Raw genomic sequence first — 27,686 nt, 5'->3', positions numbered from 1 at the left:
GTCAAATGACAGCAGATTAAAGCAGAATTGATTTGAGTCAGAAATCACCCTAGTCCAAAGGAAGGAAGAACGACTAGGGTAACAATTTACGGAAAGGTAATCAACACAAGCGGGATAAAATAAACACGTTGACAGAAGTATAAATAATCAGTCAGTGGGGATATTTATATACACATACTCCATCCAACACACACGTGTGTGCGAAACAGCCTGGCGACCGACCGGGTGTTGACAGATGAGTCTCATAGCACGGCTGAATCAGTTTGAAAGCTTTCAGACACGCCTTTGAGCAAAGTTGTGCATGTGTGTGTGTTTGCTCGGTTAAGAATATGTCGGCGATTGGGGGGAAACGGGTTCATTGTGGCTGACTTGTTCAAATGGGGACAAATACCGTGTCGGGTAAAGTTTAGTTGGGATTATGCAAGTAGACGTGAAGATTATGGCTGGTGTGTGTGTCTCCATGTGTCAGACTTAAGTTGATTTGCAACAAGGCCTCCTGCCTTTAGCTGACGAGAGTGATATGGACAAGAGAACATTTCGTTGGGGACAGAGGAAATAAATAAGGCAAGAACTCGACAGACCCCCCCATCTCCTAAAAAAAAAAAAAAATAGCTTCAAATCACATTGACTGCGAGTCCAAAACATCCCAAGAAACACAACTTGTTATTTGGAGGAACATTGTGTGCTGAAAAGGACAAGTTAGTCTTCCCAGAATATCATATCAGCACTAATTTATTTTTTTCCATGTGACGTGATGGAATTAGAAGTGTTAGTGGAGAAGACAAACAGGACTGCATGACACCTTCTTGTGATGCAAAGTTTCAAATTCGCATTGCTCAACTGATTTTTGAGGGCCTTTTAATTTTTTACAAACGTCTCATTCCGCCTGCTCTTGATTTGCACCTCGCTTTCATCCACGCTATTTAAAGAAGCAAAATCAGCCAGTGTAAATTGTCTCGGGTTTGATCAATCAAGAGTTTGAGCTTGTTTTCGCACAAGCAAACCTTCACAATAGTAAACGAAGCCTGACTGTGCGACTATATTTGGTGGTGTTCAATCTTGTGAACATTAAACTTGACGAAAGGAAGACATTGATCGGCTAGGATAGCGTTTGTGTAAATGTTGCAGAGGGAAATAGGTGCTTCGAAGCAGAAACCGTTGATGGGCAGTCAGTGTGGCGATGAAGGCGGGATCTAGTCCTCTGAAGCATTAGGGATTGTAGAGAGAGAGGAAAAAAAGGGATTGGGAAAGCAAAGAATATGTAATGGCAGCAGATGGAAAAAAAGAATTGAAATGTTAAAAGGGAAATAATTTAAAAGCAGGATGAATTATGAAAAAATGGATGTCAAAGTAGGGTAAGAAGGGAATAGAGGGGAAAAGGAAAGAAAGCAATTAGTCACAAATTCAACAGTCAATAAATAAAATTAAATTATAAACACATATATATTTATATTTGAAATATTCATTCAGTCATTCAGCAGCGACACGCATCTCAACATGCACGGCTGTACTTGCTCTGCTAAGTATAGAAGAAAAAAATGAAGCTTTAAAGTTGCTTCATGAACCAGTTGTGATAATAAAGAAGAAATTCAAGAGAGTCGGCCCAATGTTGAACAAAAAGCCCCATCTAGAGGAGTAAAAAAACAACTGGTTCATGAAGCAAATCTGAAGTTTCATTTGCCATCACTACAGCTAATTCATTTTACGTTCTCAGCTCCTCACTTGACAAACAAATGACATCCCTAGAGAATACCTAGACAAGCCCAGATGCCTTTACTACTATTAAGTCCATGCATGACTTAAAACAAATCCAAACTCAAATATCACTCACGCAATCTGTAGGATCTGCTTGGTAAATGTGGATTAATGACCTTCAAATTCTATCATAACATGCAGAAATACCGCTTGGTTACCATGGTGACACAAGCTGCCCATTCCATCATGCCATGCAAAGCAGCAAGAGACGACAGGCAGGCGACTTAACATGCACAACACAGTCACCGACATCTATCCCTACTGAGGCACCCACGAGCCTTATGTACCAAAAACACAGAAAGGCAGCGAGGAGGTCCTAAAGTCACAAATCAGCTTAGCTTAACAGTTCACGTTTTATTTTTTTTGCTTTCGGGCTCATTACTCAGGGTTTCATCAGTCTCAAGTGTAAACTGTCATATGAAAATGTGTCTCTTATTTATTCTAATTTGCATAAACTGGGAGTTAAGTGAGCTGCAAGTGGTTTGTAACAACTGTTCTGATTGGTCCTGCTTCGTTGTTAAACGTAAATTTGAGGTAAAATTAAAAAATAAATAAATAAAAGTCAGACTATGGCCATAATTGGCATTTGCAGATGAGAGAATAACCGCAACAATTTAATTGGGGAATTGTGGGATCTCTCTTACCGGGCTTTTGCACCCCCTGAGCTTTCTCGTCTCCATTTTCCAATGCTGTACCTGTGTGTGCACAAATACACATACACGGAAGCACACAAAAAAAGCAAAGACATTACCATCCATTGGATTACTAGGGGCTGGACGATTAAAAAAAAATAAAATCCCACCATATAGTAAAGATCAACAAATATGCCCGAATCTAATAAAGAGGAAAAACTGACCCGGAAAACCACAAGTCTTATAAAAATGGGACCTCTTTACAGTCACTGGGCACAACTCCTATTAATACCACATGGAGCAAATACATTGGCTGGTCGCGGGATGCAAGAACAAGATGAGAAGCTTGCCAGGTCACTGCACTTGCTTTATCTTCCATGTACGTACGACTCAGAACAAGTCAAACAGGCCGTGAGTCAAAAATAGCAGATTAAATGTAAACAAGGACAGGTGTCGCAATACAAGTTTTTTTTTTTTTTAGCATCTCTGTTTGATTTCAACACTGGTGACTCGGTAGAAAAGATTACGAGACAATAAAATAATATTAATTGAGGCATATGTTTTAAAATGAATAATCTACACAATCAAAAAGCAAATTATCAGTATTTGACATCCTCCTTTATAAAGTGAGTTATAAACATACAAATGAATATATTCAAGTGACAGTGGTGAGGGAATATTTTTAAAACCATACTGCTGGAAAAATTCAAGTAAATTCAACTGCGACATGAAGTAGATGAAAACCCATGCATGAGAAAAACACAAGGCTCCAAATGCATGTGGCACTCATACATACAAGATACTATGAGTGCATATGAATAAACACGGATATTTATAGCAGTGTGCAAAAAAACTGTCATTTAAAAGAAAAAAACAAAAAGGGTGCTTTCAACATCCAACTTGCCCAAAGAGGACAATAACAAGCAGACTGCCTCACCCTGCATGTCAGCACGTCTGCATTTGTCCAAATGTGCAAAGCGTGCCAGAGCTGATCACTGGCAACACCACCCACAGCCTGTCCCGTAGCTGGCTGTCACTGACCAGTGCCCATACACAGTCTGACTGTCTGACCCGAGCGTCTGAGGAGCCACAACAGCTCTGAGAGCTGAGTCATCGCTGCCCGCTTGAACTGTCACTTGTTTTATTTGGTCGCCTGTATCTACCTTGCAACAGCTATTCATATTCAATTCGAAGCCATTCTAGAAGCATCAGCCGCCTAACATATAATAATTTTGCAGGGTCAAAACTTGACCTATGGCCTATTGTAATCAAATTTTACCAGCAAGCTAGTTTATCCAACGCGGTGGCCCCTCGTCTGTTTCTCCTTAGACTATACGCCCGGTGGCTGAATGACATCCGAGCGGATCCAAAATGGCAGCTGCCAGCTAGGGTCCAGCGATGCCGTGATACCATCCGTCATTTGAGGGCATCTGCGCTTTATACGGTATTACATAAAAGAAAATATTATGCTTGTGCATACTCAAGGGTTTTAAAGGAGTCAGAGAAGGGTCATTGTTTACAAAATTGGATTGCAGAGTTGCTACGGTACTAAAGTGCCAAATGTTAACAAAGATAAACATGCAGTAGTGTCGTTAAAGGAGCAAGCAAATATGGAAAAATAGAATAATAGTCGAACCATAACGTGAGCAGAAATGAAAAAAAAAAAAACCTGTTGATATATATGTAGAATGGTGTTGATGTTTAAAATAAAATTGCTTGTAAAAACACCCACCATGCAAAACGAACTCACTCACCTGCATCATCGTTGTCCAGCAAAGGGATGTAGTCCGTCTTGCCTACGGTCTCCCCGATTTGATCATCGAAAGTCTCCGCCTCCAATTGAGCCACAAAATCCCTCTCCACCCGGCTTTCCGGACCTTGCTGCGGAGCACTGTCCACCAGAGCGTCGCTTAGACTCAAGTCTAACTCCGCCATGGCTGAAGATAAGAAACAAAACCATTAATTCCATACAGAAACTCACAATCTGGAATTACAAACTTCGACACTAACAGAAAGCGAGTTCAACCTGTTAGTACATCTCGGATGATCTCATCTGTTTCCAGTTGCTTGATTGACTGCAGTCATGTTGACGTTCTCGTATTATATACACAAAACCCAGTGAGCTGTAGCAGCTTCGGTTTATTAAACAGAATTTGCATCTTCAATGAGCCCAAAACTTGTGTGTCTTTCCTGTTACCAAGTGTTATGTTAAAACAATAACAAAATATGACCATAAAATAGATTATAGATTTTTCCCGAGTCACATTGTGTCATCTTCCAAATATAATGGTACCAGCTGGCCGCTTCACTTTCCTGCTCAGCGACTGTCTGTATTTATCCGATCAAGATCCTTCCGATCTTCCCGACATTGCCCTTCACCTCTGAAGTTAACCTCACGCAAAACGCTGAAATAGGACACTCATTGTCATTCCAAGCAGAGCGTAAGCCAAGGTGTTGCACTGGGGATCACATCTGCTGCCAAAATGCAAATCCCAAAATAATTGATAAAAAAAATGTTTTTCTCCCAAGAGGGTGTCAAAAACAAGGCCGCTAAACCTAAAATACAACCCTGCAGCCCCATCTTGTGGATTACCGACTCACTACATATTTCTTACGCCATGAAATGCTTTAAATTCCTTTTGGCATTCAGCGGCTGAGCCAAAACCAGAACCGGAGTATCATAACCACGCCTATCATAACCAGCCCCCATCCCCCTCCGGCTGCATCGGGCAGGCAGGGTGTGTCGCAGGAAGACTGCTGCAAACTGGCTCCACCACAACGACCATACTCGTCAGAAAATGCCCTAGTTACCATTTTTAACATGCCAACATCACTAGTGTGTGGTTCTGTAGAAAGGGAGGGGGGTCATACTATTTAATCTAACATTTTGATATGTGATACAGTGTATAAATCTTTTTTCTTTTTCTTGAATGATGTTTTTGTTGGTCGCCCCATCCTGCTCGCAGCTTTGGTGTGGCCACTCGGAAACAATCTGGATTCAGCAAAGGAAGGAAATCGATGAAAAAGGCACTTTCCACTTTCCATTGTGTTGTCTGCATCAGAAATGTGTGTGTGTTTCTGAGTGTGTCTGCGCATGCGTTTGTGGATTACTCATGTGCAGTTGTGTGTGTGAGGTTTTGGCTCGTTTTCGTTCATGGGAGCGCGAGCCAGAAAAAGCGGAGGTGAAGGTTAAGCTGCTTTTTAATCTGCTTCCCAACACATCTCTGTATTGTATGTAAACACAAACACACCCAAACAAGTACAGAGAAATTCAATTAATTAAGATCATGATTTGATTTGATGATCATGAACACTAACAATAGATTTGATATTTAATTTGATCGCGATAAATGTCTTCCTGAAAATGCACAACATAATGAAAAGCTGCAATAATATAATAATTTGCTGTAAATTAAGAAGTTTCACCTTCAATCCAAAATTCTGATACTTTTTAGAACACGACACGATGAAGAGAGACCTTGTCGATATGCAAGGAATAATTAGATGTGTAGTGTGACCTCCATATATGCTTACTACACAAAAGGGTGGGGATAGTGAGTCTCCTGTGACTGTTAACTTGACACTTTGGTCATCATGGTTGGCAGCGTTCCACCTTGGTTACGCCTTTACTAGACTTCTGGAAGATGGCTGACTTACACCGATTCATGTCAAAAATTGTTCGTGTCAAGCCTTCAGCGTCAGGAACTTTCTTGCAGGATTGGAACACTCCACTGTTAACAGTTGAGCATGCAGAAAAAAAAAATGGGGCAGAACCATTTTAATAACCTATAATTATGAGAGCTAGCATGGCCAAAGCATCGGCGTATAATTGCGACATAACTGGTTCGTGGTTGATGATGGCAAGACAATCAACTCTCTTGAGGTTTATGTGAAATATAAAAAAAATAATAATAGTAAATAAATAAAAATAATAATAATAAAAAAAAAAACATTAAAATAAAAATAAATAAATATTTCTCATCTAATTTCTAGATCAGTTATCCCATGCAGGATATAAAATGATTTTGGACAATTAAACGTCAACATTGTATTTTTCCCAGCCAATTCTTGTGTGCTAGAGTTCATGCTGAGAAAAGCATTCCCAGTTGCGCATGCAGCATGAACCTTGCTCGCTTAGGTCATGAAAGCAAATGGGGGCAGGGAAGAAACAAGACACTGTCATGTGATACCTGCTCGCACCACGTAAATCACAACCCCATGAAGGCCAATCGGGGAACCTCCAACTGTCATCCCATTAAGACCGACTTACTTACCAAAATACCTTCTAACTTTAAAAGGGAGTCATTTGCAAAGCCAAGGTGAAATTAAGCACATTTTCTTGACAGGAAAATTGCAATAATTCTAAAACCACCATCACAAAAAAAAAGCCTATGCTAAGATTTTCTTTACTTTTGAGAGTGCACACATTTACGTCTAAAATCTCCATGCGTTCATCACGGCAATCTTACGAAGATTCTATCGCTAACATTCCATGTCGGTCAGTCACCGTGGCTCACAATCACAGCTTTGTCAACACACATTCATCAAATTGTATGTAAGGTAGGAATCCCGGACTTTTTGGATAAGTGTCTAATAATCTAGAATCTTTTTTCTGATCAGAAATAGTCTCAATAGTACGCACTTCTCTCATTTCACAAGAAAGCTGACAATCAAGAACCTTCAAACTTACTAAGGGGTGGGTGGCATGCTAGGCATCAGGCTCTGCAACTACTTGGACTGCAACAAATGATGAAACTTGCAACACACTGACGAAGAAAAGGCATCAACTAAGGAGACAAAGACAACGCCCGCAGGCCTCTCGCTTGTTATCCAATGCTGGGAGTGGCGCGGTGCCTCAAGGAGAGAAGACAGACTTGTGGTGTAATTAGTCTCATAAGACCAAAGATGGGAACTCCGGTTCTGGAAAGTCAAAACCCTGCCACAGTTTGGTGCTTGGACTCAACCAAAAAGTTAGAAGTCGCATCGAAAACAATTTAATTGAATTGAACTGAATGAAGGAGGTCGCACACACCTTTGGAAGCTTGTTACGTAATCGAGGATAAAGTGTGTGATGGTAAAGCTTCTAAGAAGCGGAGAATCCAAATTTAATGATTTAATCTCTTAAGGATAACTACACTAAAGGTTCAATAAAAAGTCAGAAGCTTCTGTAATTGGTACGCTTTGAGAACCAGAATCAGAAAGCAGAACTAGGATTGGTTAATGTGGAATAATTTAAGTCGGACCATAAGGCAGCATCAAAAAATGATGATGATAATTCTTTAATGTGACTCTAAGAAATAGAAGTGTAGAAAGTTGTTTTTTTTCCCACAAAACTCAAGTCCAAGAATATACCACTCACATCAATAATTTAACAGTATGTCTAGTCTAACTGTACATCACGCATACATAAATCATATTACAATATGCAGATTAATAATGCAAAGTGTCTATATTTGAGATTTAAACAGGTCCACAACTAGTTTAAAGTGTTTTAAAAACAGTTGCAAGAAAATAACAACAATTAACATGTTGTATTTTTAATCAGATAAGCAAAGAATTGACGGAATTTTTTCAAACTTGAAAATTAATTTGACTTTGTCTGTACCTCCACCTCAATTTTTACGATTTTGTTTTTCTTAATCAGGAGCACGTGCATAAGTGTGAAATTATAAATTACACAGAACTTGATACTATTCAAGTCCTTGTGTGATCAGACTGACAGGTAGACTTGTTCTCCCGTCCCCTCCTGATTGTCCCCCCCCCTCCCCCCTCCGCTTCCGAAAAGGAGACACAGTGATGAATGAATTGGCTGTATAACCACAATGGTTTCAGCTCAACACATTTACACAAAGTATCTCTTTGGGAACTATGCCCCATTGTTGCCTGGCCGGGGTTAACACATTGCACTGGAATGCATCGCAGCGCAAACACACACACACAGAGGTCAATCCAAAACAAACAGCAAGCGGAAACATGGAAATACCTTGAAGTATTCACATTATTTTCATACGAAAAGCATTTAATAACAGTAAGTTAGCTCTGAAATAAGAACACCATTTTAATAATTACTAATAATGCAATAATACAATTAATATATGACTGTGACTTTCACGTGACAGAAGAAAAATCTTGTGTACTGATTTGAAAATTTAGTCAAGCACTAAATATCCACTCGAAATGGATAAAGACAATGTTCCCATTGAATGGCTTAAGTGCATCCCTCCTTCAACCTTTCCGTGCCCCTGAGTGCCAAGTGACCCCAAATTTAGTTCCAAGTCCCGGCAGGGCAGATAACAGCGGCCAAGCCCGAATGCTGACACTCTGATCCAGCTGCTGCTGCTGTTGTTGTTGTAAATGCGGATTACATTGGGAGCGTTTCACCCAGCGCCCTCACACTCCTCTTTGCCATCCATCCCTCCATCATTTCATTCAGTCAATCTGTAGTTGTCACGCAATCTCAAGAGTTCAAACATGGGCTGTTCACAAATATAAACACACAACATCAGACACATCTGTCTTTTGGGCTGCTTTGGAGATAATGCCCTGTCAAAAACCAAAATCCTATTTTTAATATATATTTTATTAGAATGCTGGGCAAATATGGACTTTAAAATTCAAATTGCCCGCATTGTTTGAAAGTACACAAGAAGTTATTCATAAAGATCAGTTAGTTCAATAATTTGGGGGATCAACAAAGCCATTACCACGGTTTGCTCATTGATTAAAAAAAAAAACACATAAATTATGAATAATTCATATTAGAGCCAGAGACACCCATTAGTAACCCAATATAAATTCAATAAAGTGATGTCATGGAATCGATGAATCAAATAAACAAATCATCCATATTAAAATAAAAAAAAAATAATGGACTAAGAAGCATCCGCATCAACCCTTCTGGAGAAAGCCACACATTTAATATTCCATAACAACTGTGAAGTATCTGAGGTTGGCAAGGAGATGCAGAATACTCAACATGACCGACAAAAGGGATACAAATGAGCTGTCTAATTAGAACATCTTTGAGACCACAAGTACTTATTATAGAATAATACAAATGCATACATCACTTGAAAAATGGCACCACAATCCTTACTGCTAATACTACTCTGTAAAATTCCCTATGATGGCAGAGAGATTAAAATCGCTTACAGTCATCTAGGCCTTTTTGGATTCTACAGGGAGTATTTAGGAAAAAAGAATCACAAATATTAGTCCGGTCAAATAAATTTCGATCCTAATCCTTCCAACATATTATGTTGATTATGATTTTTAAGATCATTTTCAGAGCCTTGGTCTAAATACCTCATCGCATCGGGGTCTGAAGACGAAGAGTTTTATGGTGATTGGATCAAGTTCATGAGAAGTTCAGGACTTCAGATCAGTCCCACCTCTGATTCCCCACTCAGTAATCTGACACTGACAGTGGAGGATTGGCGAGTAATCTGGATAGATGGGGGAGGGAGGGAGCAAAGGAGAGTGACAATCCTCTCAGGGGTTTTTATCAAAGATTGAATCAATCATCTAATTATTGTAAATCAAGAAAATGGACAGGTCACATTCTACAATGAAGTTTTCCAAATGAATCAATTTCCTTGGGATATGAAAGATGATAATTTACTATCCAAAATTCATGTGAGTCGCCCCTCAGATTTTAGGGAAGAAAACTATGTGAGAACTACAAAACAGCATGGAATAACAAAATTTTAATTCCCAAGATGTGCTGAATAACATGAACTGTTTTATTTAAATTAGAAAGATATTGATTTTACGATGTAGAGGATCTCATTGCCTTTAGTGATATGCTTTGTTTAAAAATGTGGAAATTTAGAATCATGGAAAATAGCTGTTCTTTAAAATGTTATAATAGAAGAAAAACGATTATTGTGCAGAACAGCGTGGCCCGCATACAAATTTCCTACGTTGTGAAAATAACCTGAACGCACCATATGATTTGCGTGATTCTGCCCTCCTTGTAAATCACCCTACTTACAGTTTACTGTAAAACTTAAAAAACAAACATAATTACAGACATTGTAAATTAAATGAGTGCAAAGATGCAAGACATCAAAAGGTGTGGCTGCAGCAGGATGAAAAGGCTTCACATTTTAAAAACCAGAACGTTCAATAACAAAGTGTTTGCACGATGAGGCGATGATGGTAGTGTTTATTTTAGTTGACTTACTTGGGGGTGCAGAAAAAAAAAAACGTGAGAAGGCTCTTTGGCATTCACACACTTATAAACATCCAACCTAACTCTTTCCCAGACTCAGACTGCAAATGAATGATCCACCAGAGACAGCATGACACTCAACCTCGCTTGCGTAACTTGACTGGAAGCTCACTGACATACGAGCTCCTCATCATCGGATTGACTTTTTTTTTTTTACTTGCCAGCTATGCAACGCATGTGAATTGTCCAGTTTGTGTTGACTGGGGCTGGAGAGAGACAGGAAACGAAGCGGGTGCAGCTTCTAATTAACAGAAAAGGGCGCGGACATTCCAACTGCGCACTCAAACAGAAAGTACGTATTTCCGACCAGCACCTGAACGCACCATTATCCTGCACACACCGTAATGTGAAATCACCGTCGTGTCATTGCTACTGACTTCAGCGACCCACCGACTAACTTTGCACGCACTCCTAACCCTGCGCAATTCTTCGTAAAGCAGGCAAAGCTTAAAGGTGTTATCTTTATCTTGACTCACCAATTGTTGTCTGCTTTTTGGCAGTTTGTCGGGAGACTCGGAGCGTCGCTGTCACCGCTACCGTCCGCCCACTAGAGAAAGCACTGCCCTGGCTGCAGACGAACCTGCTCGCCCATGCGGAAGCTCTGAACCAATCACAAGCTTGAAATATGATTGATTTGTCTTTCGGCCAATCAAATTCAAAATTGTGTGCGCATGGCAAATCAGTGGACCAATCACGGCATCTAAATGTTCAGTAGATTCGTCGACGTCAACAAAACGACTTTTGACAGACACAAGGAGCTTTCAATGGAAAAGTTCGACTCCTTTTACGGTTGGGCCGAACCAATCGCCGGGACAGCAAAACCGGGCAACTGGGAAAGGCCCTTCAGACTGGAAGACTCCCAAAAGCGTCTGTTTGGCTCGCTGAAAATGTCACTTCAGAGAAAGCATAATGCCATTTTGAATGCATTCATCTTTTTTATTTCTCCTCTAAGATATAAATACATCTAATGAGAGGAGGCTCTATGTCTCATATGACATATGGAATTCTAGTGACACCTTGTGCCCAAAATGGCAAAGACTAGTTGTTGGCAAAAGTTATCCTGACGTGTGACCTCATTAAACTATTGTTAATCTGTAAATGACGTAATGATGTAGTCATCCCTGCATGAGGAAGCGCTTCTATTTGTGTTTCAGGCAGGGGCGGTTCTAGCATTTGATGCCTGGGCACCACCCAGTCCATAAAAGCACCATTGCACCAAGCAATGCAGTAATTATTACTAGTAAACAAACACTTGTCTTTGGGCAAGGCAGTGCAAAACAAATCGGGGTAAATGAGTGATGATTGCTTGATTTTTTAAAATGCTGTACTATGTCTGAAGTGTCAGTCAAAAAGATGTTATCGCTATGGAGATGAAAGTTAGCAACTTAAAAGAAGCCTTAACATTGATGAAAGAAATTTAAAGCAACACACACTGGGATAAGAAAAAATATTTGAGTTTTTTTCTCACTGCATGCAGGAAAACACCCACACAATTTCATTTTCAAAGATGTTTATTGAAATAAATATTTTTATTTTTTATAAACTTCAACCAGTGATAATGCTATCACACAATCAGTACCTGGAGCTGCCCCATTTCCCCTTTAAATCTCTCCGAAATATGATATGAAATAAGAATGAATTTGCATTTATCCATGAGTGACAGTGGAATTCATTATAGGGACTTCTACAGTATTAGCTATTGATTATAAAGTAGCAGTTTTCCCCCCACACATTAAATTTGAAGCCAAATATCTGAACAAAATTTAAATGGAATTTAATGGGGAAAACACAGCATACATGTTGAAAACTGAACTCAGATGTATGAACAAGAGACATTCCAAGTGTTTAATCCTTTAACCCTCAAGGGCGTTAAAGCAAGGTTAATTAAGGTGCACTTCATTTAGCTTCCTAAATCAAGTGCTCCTCAAACTTGGGAGACAGTTCTGTCCAGGACTGACACACATGCATCACTCCATTACAGTAGTTTGCAAATAAAGATACAAATATGCAATAATATTGTATCTTCTAGATTACTATTTCTTCCTCCCATAACCTGGGAGTATTATGTATGCGTAGTGTACTGTATATATAAATATGACTCTCCCATAATTTGGAAGATCGTTGTGATCCACTCTACATACGATTTGCAAGCATACGGCAGAAGTCGGCTGTTTTGCACGTCAAATCATTTCTGCAAGATTTTCAGTGCAGCATGCAAGTAAAAATGTGCACAAATTTGAAAAGTCTTTAGCTTGGTCGTCTTCTGTCCCCCCCCCTCCCTATGACAGGTCACATTTTTCCTCCTAAGAAATTAGAGCAAACTTTATTCACAATATCCTCTATATTATTCTGCATTTCAAAGCATGCCAAAGAAATGTTTCTGCATAGTGCTGGCTATACGAGTGCCAAAGTTTTGATAGCTTTACAAGAAGTACAAGTCGGTATGTACAGACAAAGAGTGACGTGAGTCGATCCAGTATTGTGTAAACCTCAAGTGCTCAAAATATCTACAAATACAAGTTTGTTGGAACTCATATAGAAAGTTGAATAGAGCTGAAAAATTGCTCCAACGTATGGAAGAGCTAGCAAGCGAGTGTGTGTCTGGAAGAGTGCAGGCGCTAATTGATTTATTCAGTTCCTCATTTTTCCAGCTGTATTTAAAACATCTTTCATTTCAACACACCTTCCCATCTCATGCACGACCACCTCTGGTGCAAATTCAGCGTCTTCTTTTTTTTTTCAGTGTACCCATAGCGATTTAGGATGCAGTATGCATTACATAATATATTCTCTAGCATTGAAATTGTACGCTTAGGTCTACCGACACTTACAAGGTCAAATAATATACAACCACATTCTACATTTGAGGTCATAGTTCTGAATGTAAAATTACAGTTCAGGCCACTAGGTGACTTATTGTACTCAAACAAACAAGCAAACAAACACAAATTCAAATAACACTCGCTACAGTACATGAGATGCCAAGGAGAGCCAAACTAACATTTAAAAAAAAAAAAAAAAAGTACAGTGTAGACTGGCTTCGTGCTGGATATATGAAGTCAGTAATATTTAGTTACCTCACTGACAAAATACGGTATACATAGAAATGAATTGGACTAAAACATGTCTGTGCTTCTTTTGAATGGTTGTTGGTAGAATGCACACAAGAAGAGGAGAAGCAGCATAAAGGATTGATGGGGAGGGTGTGTTCAATTTTGCAACTTGTTGAAGGAAAAGTGTAAATCCTGAAAGTTGTAATGTGGAAACTTAAAGTTATTATTATTAGTATTATTATTAAAAAATCAGTTGACTTCCCTTTCATTCCAAGCCATGACAAAAAATATATCATCAATCCTCATTTTGTTTTTACATTTTGCTTTGGTTCAATACTAAAGTGCGTCACGGCCGCATATTCCAATTACTGACATAATGAGGACAAAGTGATAAAGTATATTGTCTCTTATTGTGGGTGATTAATCACTGGATTAAAATGACAACATTGTTCATCAATCACTTCTTGTATTCTATAAATTTGGACTCGCCTGAGTGTCCATTACATGAGCACACTGGAGAAAAAAAACAAAAACATAATGATCCGGAAGAAACATGATTTGACAGTTAAAAATTATGAAATAATTCACAGAGGAAAAATAAGAATAATTAGACACCCCAAAATAAATAAATAAATAAGCAAGCTTTGACCAGCAAGCAGCAAGGTACAATCTTTAAAATGCCGCCTTAAAAGGGAACTACCCCAGAATTGAAGTTTAAAGTTGTGACTGCAAATGTTGACTCATTTTTTTTAATAATTATTTATCAGATGAAGAAAACTGAACCAAAGGCCACTTTCCTGAGTCTCTAGGAAACATTTGCACGGTTTAAAATATAAAGTGCTAAAAGGTGAGCGGAAGTGTTGCGGCTGCTACAAATCACTTTAAAGGACGATTGCACGAAGCTTCCTGTCGATTCACGCACAAAATTTCAGGGGGAGACGCTCGGAAAAGTGGGATTAAGGAGGGGCTATGAATCTGAAAAATATGTCTGTAGTTAGGCTGAATTGATGCTAATAAGCCATGACTTTAATTTCACCATTACAAACTTTATAGACGACTGTATCCTTGAGTGAAAAAATTTAAAATAATATTCAGGGTTCAATAAAAACATTTATTTTTCCTCCAATTTAATTTCAGGTACCATTTGAAATAATTTGATACCTAAAATGAAAATTGATTTTTTTTTTATAGTTTGCTCAATAATGAAGATGACTCATACATGAAATTTCTTTCACCCTGTGTGCCCGAGCATCATCATACTTTCGAGTTTTCTTTTTTTCCGAGTTCTCATATTTTAGCTCAGAATGTCTGGCAATGCACCAAGTGGCTCTATAAATTCTAAAACATAACGTAAAAAGTCTCGGGCATTCTCACATGACCTTGAAACTATTTTGAAAGTTCATATTAAAGGGATTTTTTTTTTTTACATGTGCTGCTTAGATCCACAAAACAAAACTTAATGAAGACAAACTGCCCTATGGTGGAAAACCTAAAATGAAAACAGATACATAAAAATAAAATGATAACATCAAGCACTCATCTCTTCTTGCCAGTGTTTTGCATATTGTACTGTACATAAAATAATGGCGCATTCGTCTGGTCGTAAACTGTCCAACTTTGTATGTTTGAGTAGCTCATGACTGCTATGTACAATTTATAAGCATTCTGGGTACTTAGGTGAAAAACAATGGACCAGTGAAATCTGAGGTAGCAAATTCAACAATGATAAAACGAAAACCCACCGTGGACGTCGGCGCTTCTGCAAACAACTCAAATGAGGGATTTGTGTTTTCTTAAGCCAATTTAGCCACAACTGCGACACCATCCAGGCATGCTGAGGGTTGGTCACCCGTGAGAAAATGTTGACCTTGGTTCTGGTAGGGCAGCTGATATGTTCATCAAGAAAATTCATGGCTTTTTAACCCTCCAGTTCCCACCCCTGAGGTGCAAACCAGCCAGCTAGTCGAGTGTGCTCTTGGGAATTAGGGCGGAGCTTTTTCTCCACCTCCTGGCGCGGGACGTCGGGGGGGCGAGGAACCGTTGACACAATGGGACAAGCAGGTTTCCTGTTAGGCCAGCTAACACTACATTTTGACCAACCGGTTTATGAGTTTTTTTTTTCTTTCTTTTGGAAGCGCCACTGACACATAAGAATAATTGTTTCAGTGCAAGACGTGATGGCTACTTGTTTCGTTATTATTCAGTCTGCTGTTTTTTTTTTTATTGTCTTTACATGTATTCGATAAATCATCCAAGACTGGATTCAGCAGTAAAGGGATACTCCTATAGGATTGCAGTCGTTTGAGAGTGATGTTCACCCTCAGGATCCATTTGAGTTGCCTATCAGAGCACCTCGCTGCTCTTTTTGGGGAGGGGAGGAAAATGAAGAACTTTGGGTGTTCATGCAGAGTGGGAAGAAACTTGGATGAGAGAGGCATCAACCTTATTTCATCCGGTCTTAGTGAATGGTGCATCCTTGGATTTAAGGTCACTGGAGGGTTTTGGTTGTAAAGTTTGAAATAGGGCCAATAAGGATACCTCATTTTTCTCTCACCGTCGAACCTTCCCGTTCTCTGTACCCTTCCTTAGCTCTCCCCTGGGTCCGAGCTGTGTCTCTGCGGTGTCCGTGAGTCCTGAGGTGTATGTGACTCTTGGAGAGACAACCTCCTTTGGGTTTCAGAATCCTGGGAAAATAGCCGCATTTGCTCAGCCCCAACCTCGATGCACAACTCTGGACCAAATTCCAACCCTGTTCTTCTTGAGCTCGTCTCAGAAAATGATCCCGAACTATTGCCTGAATGTAAATCTACGATCAAAGGCGAGTCCTGCAGTTCTCGAGATTCTGGAGACGTGGCTGGGAACTCCTCAAAGTCCTGAGAATCCAAGATCTGGGGGGAAAGAAAAACAATGTCGGTTATAGCGTCTTTATTTAAAACAATTTTTTTCACATCAACAGTATTTAACCTGTGATAAGGAGGCCAGGGTGTTTATCTCCACAGGCGGAACTTGTTTCTCTCCAGTGCCTGGATCAGCGCATGGGGAGGCCTGTGAGTGAGATGTCATTATTAGAGCAAGAAGTTGTTCAACTTCTACATTGTCATACAATTTGGAAATAAAGTGTACATGATAATATTTCTACCTGAGGCGGTGATGATACAGCACTGTAGGCGGGCGGGACCAGAGCCATTTGTCTCTGCAGCAGCTGCATGATGGTTCCAATATCTGCTGACATGCGAGTCTCCAATCTGGACACAATATAAATTTAATGATCAACTTAGATTAGTTTTGAAAATCTCAGTTTGCATTAGTTATACTTGTTCTATTCAATTTGAGAGGGAGTTAAAAAAAATACAAATTTTTAAATTGTACATTTTTTATTAAACCAAAATTGATTATTTTAACTGGGATCATATCAAAAAGTAAAGGAGGCTTTGGAATATATCCTAAATATATTTTGAGACAGTTGGCTGGTCCAAATAATTTTTTTCAATGCAGCACATAATTCACTGTGCTATATAATTAAATTCTTTCTGATGACTCATATATGAATATCATAAGACATATTTATATTCATACCTGTTGAGTTGTTTTTGCAGCAGGTCAAGGCGTGTTTCCAGCTGGTTGCGTTGCTGGCGGCTCAAGCTGTGCAAAGGTGTGCTGAGGGCTGGGGGCGGGGCTAAACTACAGCTGGGAACTTCCTGGTACTGAGCACCCCCTCGATTTTCCCCCCAGAAACTGAAAATATTGGACACACCTGAGAGGGCACCTGAAGACAAAAGAGAGGAGAATGATGACTTTCAAATGATGAGTTGACGTGATGTGATGTTTTTTACCTGACAATGCATTGCAGGTGTTGCCCGTCTTGACTTCCCCATCTCCATCGGTGCTTTCAGTGAAGGCTTTGTGTGCCGCCTGGCCATGATGGTTCTCCATCATTGCAGACATTGTTACAACTGATTCTTCTCTCTTTCAAATCAGGACATACATTTAAGTAAAATAAACTAATAATTGATTTTAAATTATATTTTTACCTCATCCCCGCTGGAATGGGAAGACACTGAGTCGCGATACCGCCTCTTTGCTGCCTCTTGACGTTTTTGGTTATGGGCTGCTTCTCTTTCTCTTCTTCTATTTACAGACTTGTGGGATTTTTTAATTTCACCCACATCTGCGTCATCTGGTCAGGCAAGTGAGAAAAAAAATGGTGAGAATTTTATGTCAGGCATTTCTTATTATGATGTGTTACCCTTCTCTGTGCGTCGTCTGAAGGATAATTTCCGTCTGCGTAGTTTGTTGAACCCCCCACATTTGGATTCATCACTACTTGGAGATCCTGGGATCATGTTGGTCTGAAAAACAACATAATATGAACAATATAAATCACTTTTGTTGTATTATTATAATGACAGTAATATACTCACATCACGGAGGTTGAAGGTAATTTCCAGGTTGTTCCAGAAGTGTTCCGCAAATTCAGGATACATGTCCAGCACCTCCAGAACATCTTCTCTGAAGATTTTGTGAAGGTCGCAGTAGGTTAGAGCCCTCACGTCAGCGTTGGATTTACCCGGTCGGGAGTACAGGTTGATGGGTTCACCGAAGATGTCGTTCTTTCCTGATAATGATAAGCAGAGGAATATAAAATGTGAAAATGCAACTTGTTGACATGAACTTTTATAAGACGACCAGCAGAGGGCGCCATTAATCAATGCATATATTAGTGTTGCTAGATATAATTCCTCGAAAGAAAAAGAAAACAGTAAAGGGACTATTTACCTAATATGGCAACCACCACATCTCCTCTTAATATCTCAATGGATCCTCTGGATATAAAGTAGATTGCAGTGAGGACGTCCCCGGCGTGGACGAGCGTGTCACCCGGGGGTGCGTGGGTGGTCTTAAACTTCATGGCCAAGGCCCTGAGGCAGCCCTTGGTGGAGCCTTTAAAAGCCTTACAGTTCTGCAGCAACGTCCGGTTGAGATGGAGACAGATGTCCGCCTGGAGACACTCCGGGAAACCTTTTAACACCTGGGGGGATAGGTTGACGGGAACGGAGGGGATGGGCAAAGAGGACAAGATCCAGAGGCCGAGATAAATGGAGGGAGGAAGACGGATTAGGAGGGTGATGACATAAAAAGGGAGGTGGGTGAAAAGACGGTAAGGGAATGGGAAAGAAGGAAGGGTTAGAAATACAGCGGATGAATAGGAGGAGGGTTAAATCAGAATGGTGTCATTCAAAACCTGCAGCTTTTTTTTCGATGGCCTACTATGCGACTATTACCTGGGAGCTGTTTTTTTCGAATCCTAATTATTGGTCAACGACAACCAGCAAACAGTGTTCAAAAACTTTTTGGAGTTCTGTACTCTCCTGAGTGAGTCTACTTTCAACGCATCAGCAGTTTGTGAGCTTTAAGAGTGCATGTCCATTGTTTTGCAGCAAAATTAAACTGTGGAAGTTGTTGTGAATGTTTCAGCAAGAACAAAGTGAGCAGGCCCGTAGAGTGTTGTTATTGTGAAGAATAGATGCAATTTTAATGAGTTTGCAGGAAGCATGGGGGGCCCCCGGACCTTTTAACTGGAAACTCTAGACCACTCATAACTCTGACTGACTGCACGGAGCACAAGTGTGCATTTAACAACGGCACGACTACATACATCCCTCCCTTACTATTATTCTCCCTCTATCTTATCATTTCCAACGTTCTCTCTTTCGCCATTTTGTCATGCTATGGCTAATGATTTATATTCATTTATATATATATATAATATTTTATTTCTCACCGAGGAATGAAATCAGTCAAAACCAAACAAAACGAGGTCTTCTCTACGCAGTCATAAAAAGCATTCGTGTAAACATTCCCTAATCCAAACTGCTCATTTTGGAGCTCAGAATAAAGCGAAGTAATGATCCGCTGGAGCCTCATCAAACCATCACTTAAATGGCTTACTTATTCTACAAAAGTGAAATACAAATTAAATACAGTATTGTGTTAGAACTACAGCCCAGACATGATGGTTATTTTTTTCTCTATGAACGTTATAATTAAGCTTTGATGAGCTCTATTGAGAGTGCTCTTTTTAAATCGAACACAAAAAAAAACATACCTGGAAAAAAAGACGTGTTTCTTTGACGTGTATGAACCGACGTGACGGTCATAAAGACGACATCCTCTCAAACCGAAAATCCCTACGTCAGCGCGACTGAACTGTGTGACATGTTTATGATTGCGCTGGTGTGTCTGTGTGTCACAGCCGCGTCAAAGCAATCTCGCCGGTGCTACCGAGCAGACGAGGTCAGCCGAGATGCCGCCTCCCGTTGGCCGTGACTAACGGTTCAGGAAGAGGTCACTTTGGAAGTTCATCAAAACGCTTGACGGCTGTGATTCATCTGTCCGGCATTATACCGCCTTTGTGGTCAGCACAATTGAATGACTTGATCACCAGTCATGCATGTCCCCCCCCCCTCCTCCCTAATATGTGTGACAAACAGAGCACATACTCGCCTTCATATATGAGCTTGAGAGGGAGTGTGTGTGTGCTATTTATAATACTCACATCATTCCTATTTTCTTTGATGGTGTCGGACCATGCATGCTGAGACTTCCAATCATCCTATTAATGTACAACGCAAGCTCAAAATACTACTCTAGCCTGGGAGGGTGTATTCACGCGGAACACGCACTCAATTTGATGTTCGGCGTACACACGCAGCAATTTGGTACGCGTAAATGACGAATACTCACAGCGTTCATGTCGATGCCGTTGGTGTAGGACCAGGCGTGTTGGAAATACTCCTCCAGCCTTTGCCGGAGCGGGTTGGGGATCTGGTGGAAGCGGATGAACTCCCTGACTCGAAGCATTTGGGTGTGGTAGCGGGCCGTTCCGGAGTACAGCCGTTGGATGATGGCCGAGACGTTCCCAAAGATGCTGGCGTACATTAGCGCTGAAAAAAGGGTGGTGAGCTAAACCCTTCAGTGCATATAATATTTGAAAAAATCAGAACTTACATCCTATGAGCATGACACAGATGGAGAAAATCTTCTCCGAGTTGGTGTTTGGGGAGACATTTCCGAAACCAACACTGGTCAGACTGCTGAAGGTGAAGTACAGGGCTGTCACGTATTTGTCTTTAATGGAGGGTCCCGTTCCTGGTCAAGCATAAAGATTACAAAAGCTGCATTATTTGACTTTTGTCATATTAATAATATTGGCAGTACCTGGCATGGAGTCGTTGTATTGTTTTCCCAATTGGTCCCCGAGTGTATGGAGCCACCCAATTGAGCCGTTCCGCTCCACATTGCCGATGGCGTACCTGGGGATTATAATCTTGGATTAGGCGTGCCGCTCTCTTTCCAACAATCAGATTTATATTACATTGGTGGAATGAAGGAATCCATTTTCAAAGTACAGATTTGTCACTGAACACAATTTCAGGTCATGCTTGAGTCCAGTTTAATATTTGGACAAAATTAAATCCAATAGATTGTTAATTTTCAAAAGTATTGTACCAGATGCAGGCCAGCCAGTGTGCGATGAGGGCAAAGGTGCACATGAGGAGGAAGAGGACAGCTGCGCCGTATTCCGAGTAGCGGTCCAGTTTTCGTGCTACGCGGACCAATCGGAGGAGACGAGCCGTTTTCAGCAGGCCAATCAGAGTGGTGGTCTGATGAGAGAGAAAAAGAAATGTTTTTGAGGAATATCTCTCATTTTAGGGACAGCGTATTACACACGGTAAGTAATAGCCGTCTGCTGAGAATAATCTGCAATTTCTTGGCTCACTGGCTTTTCTGGGGAACATCAATGAAGTGAACCTCCCAGGCACCATTAGAATGTTGGGGAGTTTCCACATGTCGAACTTTTTTTTTTCCCTTCGCCATAAAATTGTAATAAATAAGATAAATAGCAATATTGAAACGTATTCAGATGTCATTACAGAGAGATCAAGTAGCACTCAGAATAACCCCAGGCCGAGCGGCGCGGGCGAGTGAATCAATCATCCTTGGCCTCAATGGATCGCTCGCTTCCTGACTTTTCGGTTCGCCACTTCCATTTCTTGCTTCGGTCCACCACACCATATTATGATAAAAATAAAATCTCCCCCCCATATAAACAATATCACATCTTCCATGCTATTATTATCATTGGAAAAATATATTTTTTTAAATGCGCCTTACCTCTTCCCCACTGCGATAAATCAGAAGGTCGAAGGGAATGGCGGCCACCATGTCGATCAGGAACCAGCCTTTAAAGTAATGCACGGCAATTCTCAGCGGATGGCTCACCACCTCATCGTTGGAGTTCACGTACGTCGTCCTGAGAGAAGAAAGCAGATATTGTAAGTCATATCTATCCTTCAGATATCACATTATATAATCCATACCTGAAGTTGATGAGGATGTCGATAATAAACATGATGTCCACGATGAGGTCCACCACATTGAGAGGCGAGCAGGAATAACCGCAGCGCTGCATGGCTGCTTCTTCCTGAGAAGAAACGAGGATGTAAAAAAAATTATGAGAATCTAAAATGACAGGATGGATGTGCACCATGTCCAGTAGAGCTTCACACACCTGGTCATTTAAAAGGAAAGCAGCTGAGTAAGGTGTCAAGATGGCGGTATAGATGACCAGCAGCAGGATGAGCCAATCCCACACCGCCTTGAAGGGACTGTAGTGCAACACTGTCCAGCTGTGGATACGAGGAGCCTGGAGCTTGTACTCTGGTAAAACATCTGCACCCAGCGAGAGCACCTGGGAGAAAGGGAGCGGACACAATGACTACAAGTTCAATTAAGAACAATTGGGACAGAAAAGTCTTCATGACAATGTATGTCCACACACACATATTTGATGTTACTTTCCTCCCCACACATTCAAAGTCATACAAGGAATTTTAATCGTGTTACTGGCTGTAATATATTCCAGCATCTGCATTTGCAGGACTGAATCCGTGACAGAAGCATCAGGGAAGCCTGCCTTGTGTCGCTGCCTAATAGAATCAAAAGAATGAACCACGGGAGCGTGCCTTGTGCTGGAAGAATACTGAACATCAGAATGCATTTTTTTTTTAGGCCTGTCATCCAGTTGTGACGTGAATTTATGAGTCACACAAAGCTATCTTCAAAATCATATGATTGCTATGTTCACAAGGTGACGTGGTTTTTATTGTGTTAAATTAGTACAAAGTAATAAAACGTATGCCTCGTTTTGAAATGATTGCTAAAAACAAAATGTTCCTCATGTGGTTTCTGGACACGGATCGTAAATCATGATAACCATAATAATCTCATAATCATTATATGGCATTGAAAAATATTCAAAGGCCACTCTCCCTCATCATCTTTTGTCCTTCTTATGCTTTTTAGGCAATCTTAAATCAGTTCTTTAATGTTCTTCAGCTGTCTGTTCAATAAAGATGATCTATTTGGAAAGTCACCCCCGTCACGCTGTTGGTAGTGTATGGAGGAGAATCCCCTGTGCAGTAAAACATTTTTCAAATCATCTTTGACATGACCCTGAACTTTTATTTATTTATTTCATCTTCATCAACAAGTCTGGCCAATCGGAGAAGCCGAAATTTCCAGGATGTGCTCATCTTAGAGGGTAATTAAAAATGGATTCAATTAGACGCGTGATTATAATTCATGTCCTGTTTTCATGTTATGCTGTCAATGCCGACCAAAAATTACATGAAGACAAAATTGGAATTCCATCATCCATCCATCTTAAATACTTGTCCTGATAACGGTTGCAGGTGAATTGGAGCTTATCTCACTCTCTCTTGTAAGAGGAAATTGGCTTAAAAAAAAAAAATCAAGCACACACAGGCATACCAAGAACTTCTGATGCATGAACCTAATAAGCTGACCTCAATTGAACTCTGTCATCCAGAGTCAGACACAAATAACAAACGCATTAAAAAATGTGTCGAGATCATTTAATAATAATTGGGAAATAATACCCAAGTTTGAGGAGGCTCATTTAATAAAGCCACCTCAATTAAAAAAAAAAAGAAAGACCACCTTCCATCAGATTTTCATTTGTTCTGACAAGTCATCAGACAACCACAAATAACACAATTACACTTTAAAAAATTGTTCATGTGCCGCGACTCAAACTTGGCGCGACAACAACCTGCTTGGAGCGCAGAGCACTTAAATTTGACATCTGAAAAGAAGTACCTGACAAAAAGGAGCGAGCAGAGCCGAATGACCCAAGAGCACCTATCTGTTCAGCCATTTGTAGTCGCATGGGGTCTTTTATTAAACATGACAGTCTGCTCAAGTGTGAGTGCATCACAAAGGGAATATAAAACGAATGCCAATGAAGTAAACGCTAGCTGAAGGCGCTAAAACAGCATGCTGCCGAGCATAAAAAGTCTACACACCCTCTTCTAACAAAGATGTGGCTGATTAATAAAAAAACACACACACACAACTCAAGAAGAAACACATCATTTCAAAAACATGCTAGTGCCAATAAAGTGACAGTTGCTCTTTCACATGGCCTGTTTATAAATTGATGAGGTTTCCTTTGAAACACCCAATATAGAGCTCTGCCTCGAAAGCCTCCGCAAACATGGTCAATATTTCAAAAATAGAAGCTAGTCAATAATTTATAGTCAAACAGCACTCCTCGTTTGAGCCTACACTCGCTATTACAAAAAAAATCTGTCCTGGCAAGAAGCACATCAAATTTTCAGAGGGCGTCAAATTTAATTTCTATTGTAAATAGTGAACCTTATTTCGGGAGCAATTCAACTCATAAATTTGATATCCATTTAATAATGCAATATTCGATTATGACTGTTTGATATTATAAAGCCCATATGTTGACTGCAGGAGATTTAAATTGACCAAAGCACACAAAATAAGACACGAAGGTCATGGATATTTTTAACTTTAAACACATCCAGTCCTGGAATTAAAATGACGAGCTGAGATATCCGAAGCATCATAATAAAAAGTATACCTGATTTAAAAATCTGACAAATGTATCTAGATTATTTTATTTTGTGCAACCACTTGATGAAATAAAATTGAATAAATTCAAGAAATGTAAATAAGACAAGGAAAATTGTGGCAAAGCATAAAGTAGCTTTCTTGGGTGGCATACATTGTCCTGGAAAATGAAATAATCCAAATCTTTATCGCTCACTGTCTCATTAAAGTCCTTTACTTTAATTAGATGAAAACTTTTCCTAACCTTATCATCTCTAACCATTATCTCAAAACTCATCCCTGAAATGGAATGACCTGCTTCTGAAAACCAGTTTCTAAACTATAAGGATGAATCGAAGGTCACAATTAGATTCCGACGAACGTACATCTCAAGTAAAGCCAAACCAACTAATAACATCAATCTATTTTCTAGACAGCACAGCCCGTTGGAGGTCCCAGGGAGCCGGATGGAGCCTTTCCCAGTTGACTTTGAGTGAAAGGCACATGACACACTGGCCTGGTCTTCCATCCATCACACTGCACGAACACAATGAGACAATTCATTCTCACATTCACCGACACTGAGTGGCAACTGAAACCAATCAGTGAGAACAACCTCCTAAAAAAAACAACCTAAAACCTTAAAAAAAATTTGACATCACGTTCAATTAGTATTTTAGAGAGAGCAAAAGCATGAGTGTGTGAGCATGCACTTTAATCTGCCTGCCACCTCAATTGCCTTTGTGGCTGACCTTTTTCTCGCCCGGCCCCGACAGTTCTCTTGAAGGCATAACAAAGGAACACATTTCCTCAGCCTTGTTGCCTCTCCCTCTATCTAACTCACCACCCTTTTCCAATTCTCTCTACAGATGTATGTTTTTCTTCTCCGCATGTCTCCGTCGTCTTGCTCACCGTTCTCAAATCTCTTTTTTCCCTTACCTCATATTTTTCCCCCTACTGAGCCCCTCTCTCTTTCTAAATCTCCATGATAGCAAGGCTTGAAATATTAAAGCTGCAGCGAAACACTAATAACCGCTGTAAGGGCCACGACATCATGTGGAGGGCTGCTGACACGCTCACACCCAAAGTGTTAATCTACACAACCTCCGAGTCAAACTTTCATCATAAATCTTTAATCTCCTCTCACTCTCTTGCAGAATCGAGTATTCAAAACCTATAAAGAGGATTTTTGACATCACTTTTTTTTTTTTGTGGATTGAGATTTTGGCAGCATGAAATTGCATTCTCCATTTGCAGTGTGGTGCAATATTGATGAGACTTGATGAGCTATGGCTTCGGTTCACAAAAAAAAAAAAAGGGAGCCGCGTGTGATCAGGGGGATGCCATCATGCATTAACATTCAAACGATGGAATCAGGCCACTTGAATCAAAGAGGCAGCTAGCTGTGTGGAGCCTACAGAGGAACATACAGAAGATGTTAGTCGTACTGTATATGATTGCTTCGTGCCCTCTTGGCGGGAATATTCCTTAGCATCAAAAATCGTTTCTGTCATTTAATCAAAGCGATAATATCGGACTTGAAATATCAATCCCAGCAAAAAAAAAAAAAAATCCAGCGTAATTTCCTAGTTTGTGGGGCAGACTCATGCAGCTGCATTCACTGAATCTCATCATCTTCCTTCATCATGCCGCATGGCCATCTGACCATGAGTCATCTGCAAACGGACCATTAGATTGGAATCAAAAAGCTGAAAACTCTTCTTGCAAGCTTAAAATGTGTCGTTCGTACTGTCGAGGAATTTCAGCAAGTCAGCAAAACTACTCTGATTTGATATTAGTGTCAAATGACTATTCATCAATTTTCTATCTGCTTGTCTTCATTTGAGCCCTTGAGTAGACTGGCGAGGGAAAAACTATCCAACAAGCTTTTCTCAGCTTTACAATTTTTTTTTAATAGATGCTTCACTGTCTTCTAATAATGAAGTGAGCTTTTTTTTTTTTTTTGCGGTTGCCATGGTGACCCTTATTCATCTACTTAAACGTATTGATGGACTAGCCTGGAGATTATTCATCATATACTTTGTAGTATAGTATATAACATGATAGCAGGCTAATAAAATAAAATATTTGTGGATGTTTCTGGTTTACAACCATCTTGTTGGTTTTGTGAGGGTGGATTTTAATTGCCTCGAAAAGAACAAGGAGAGAAGACATTTCATGCAATGGTTGTGTCCTATTTTGAGGTTTGCCAAACTGTTGCATAACTTTAAACAGTAGAAGCAGGTACATTTAAAGCTGAGGGGGCTTTCAGGTGTCATACAGGGCCTGTCTGAAAGCTGTGTGGGAGGAACAGAGGAGAAGAGCGAAAAGAAGAAAGCAGCAGAGACTGAGCCAAAACTGGTTATATGAAGTGCTAGTCAGCATCACGACTACAACTTGTGCATACACCAGAAAAATATGCTTCTTATTTCACGGCTGATCTTTGACCCGAGTTGCATTCCAGACAGGAAGCAGCAACCTTGCTTTTGTTTGTACTCTATTTAAACTTTAGTTGTTATCATTTGAAACTTTTTTGTCAGACCTGTGTGAGCAAAATTGATGCCAATATAATGAAAAAAATAAAATAAAAAATAAAAATAAATCAAATAAGATACTAACGTGGACAAAAATACTTTGAATGAGCGATTTTATTTCTATTTTGTAATTATAACATTACAATAGTATTAAAAAGACATATGATTGTGTACGTAGCTATTGAAACTAACCCAAAATGAAAGTCATATTCAAGGCTTTGATATACTGTAATGTAATTTTGGTTCACATTAAATCAGTTCACTATCCTGCTGCAGCTCCCGTTTATAAAAACAACAAATATAGGACAGTGGCTTCTCATATATGGCCCCTATGTCCTGCTGGTGAAGATGACGTGATCAAAAGTGACTCGATACGGCCTAGAGAAACTGCAGGGAAGAAACCAACACGAGCAAGAACGCAGGGACCAATATCAGCGCTTGAACCAGAAGAGATCCAAGTGTTCCAAGTGATGCTTTACACCAGCCTACGGTATGTGTTTTGGTTATTTTTGTTTAGTCATAAACCTGACAGATGGGC

The 27,686-nt window shown here is 40.0% G+C and overlaps 2 protein-coding genes across 11 annotated transcripts in view; both read right to left on the bottom strand.

Moving 5' to 3' along the window:
* LOC148380811 (uncharacterized) overlaps positions 1 to 11,203 on the bottom strand; it is a 34,437-nt gene extending 23,234 nt beyond the window's left edge. For 6 of the 7 annotated variants that reach the window (XM_088363783.1, XM_088363779.1, XM_088363780.1 and 3 more), the window contains exons 1-3: positions 11,097 to 11,203; positions 4,142 to 4,324; positions 2,400 to 2,450 (exon numbers count right to left, since the gene is read on the bottom strand). In XM_088363783.1, the coding sequence (XP_088219909.1) occupies positions 2,400 to 2,450; positions 4,142 to 4,322 (232 nt within the window). In that variant the 5' untranslated portion in view covers positions 4,323 to 4,324; positions 11,097 to 11,203. The remainder of the gene's footprint in view (positions 1 to 2,399; positions 2,451 to 4,141; positions 4,325 to 11,096) is intronic. The other variant, XM_088363784.1, reaches the window with a different exon arrangement.
* Positions 11,204 to 12,113: 910 nt separating this feature from the next.
* The window catches only part of kcnh2b (potassium voltage-gated channel, subfamily H (eag-related), member 2b), an 80,869-nt gene continuing 65,296 nt past the window's right edge, over positions 12,114 to 27,686 (bottom strand). For 3 of the 4 annotated variants that reach the window (XM_088363788.1, XM_088363790.1, XM_088363791.1), the window contains 17 exons: positions 22,246 to 22,425; positions 22,055 to 22,158; positions 21,849 to 21,987; positions 21,183 to 21,337; positions 20,892 to 20,986; positions 20,682 to 20,822; positions 20,418 to 20,617; positions 20,230 to 20,286; positions 18,450 to 18,702; positions 18,095 to 18,288; positions 17,920 to 18,022; positions 17,705 to 17,850; positions 17,507 to 17,639; positions 17,250 to 17,439; positions 16,813 to 16,918; positions 16,638 to 16,718; positions 12,114 to 16,561 (listed from right to left, as the gene is read on the bottom strand). In XM_088363788.1, coding sequence (XP_088219914.1) covers positions 16,259 to 16,561; positions 16,638 to 16,718; positions 16,813 to 16,918; positions 17,250 to 17,439; positions 17,507 to 17,639; positions 17,705 to 17,850; positions 17,920 to 18,022; positions 18,095 to 18,288; positions 18,450 to 18,702; positions 20,230 to 20,286; positions 20,418 to 20,617; positions 20,682 to 20,822; positions 20,892 to 20,986; positions 21,183 to 21,337; positions 21,849 to 21,987; positions 22,055 to 22,158; positions 22,246 to 22,425 — 2,580 coding nt within the window. In that variant the 3' untranslated portion in view covers positions 12,114 to 16,258. The remainder of the gene's footprint in view (positions 16,562 to 16,637; positions 16,719 to 16,812; positions 16,919 to 17,249; positions 17,440 to 17,506; positions 17,640 to 17,704; positions 17,851 to 17,919; positions 18,023 to 18,094; positions 18,289 to 18,449; positions 18,703 to 20,229; positions 20,287 to 20,417; positions 20,618 to 20,681; positions 20,823 to 20,891; positions 20,987 to 21,182; positions 21,338 to 21,848; positions 21,988 to 22,054; positions 22,159 to 22,245; positions 22,426 to 27,686) is intronic. The other variant, XM_088363789.1, reaches the window with a different exon arrangement.

Source organism: Syngnathus floridae, chromosome 20, assembly GCF_059516105.1.
Source record: "Syngnathus floridae isolate MCC-2025c chromosome 20, RoL_Sflo_1.0, whole genome shotgun sequence".
Classification (NCBI taxonomy): Eukaryota; Metazoa; Chordata; class Actinopteri; order Syngnathiformes; family Syngnathidae; genus Syngnathus; species Syngnathus floridae.
The sequence above is the reverse complement of the archived record's forward strand: the minus strand, read 5'-3'. Positions and strand labels throughout refer to the sequence as shown.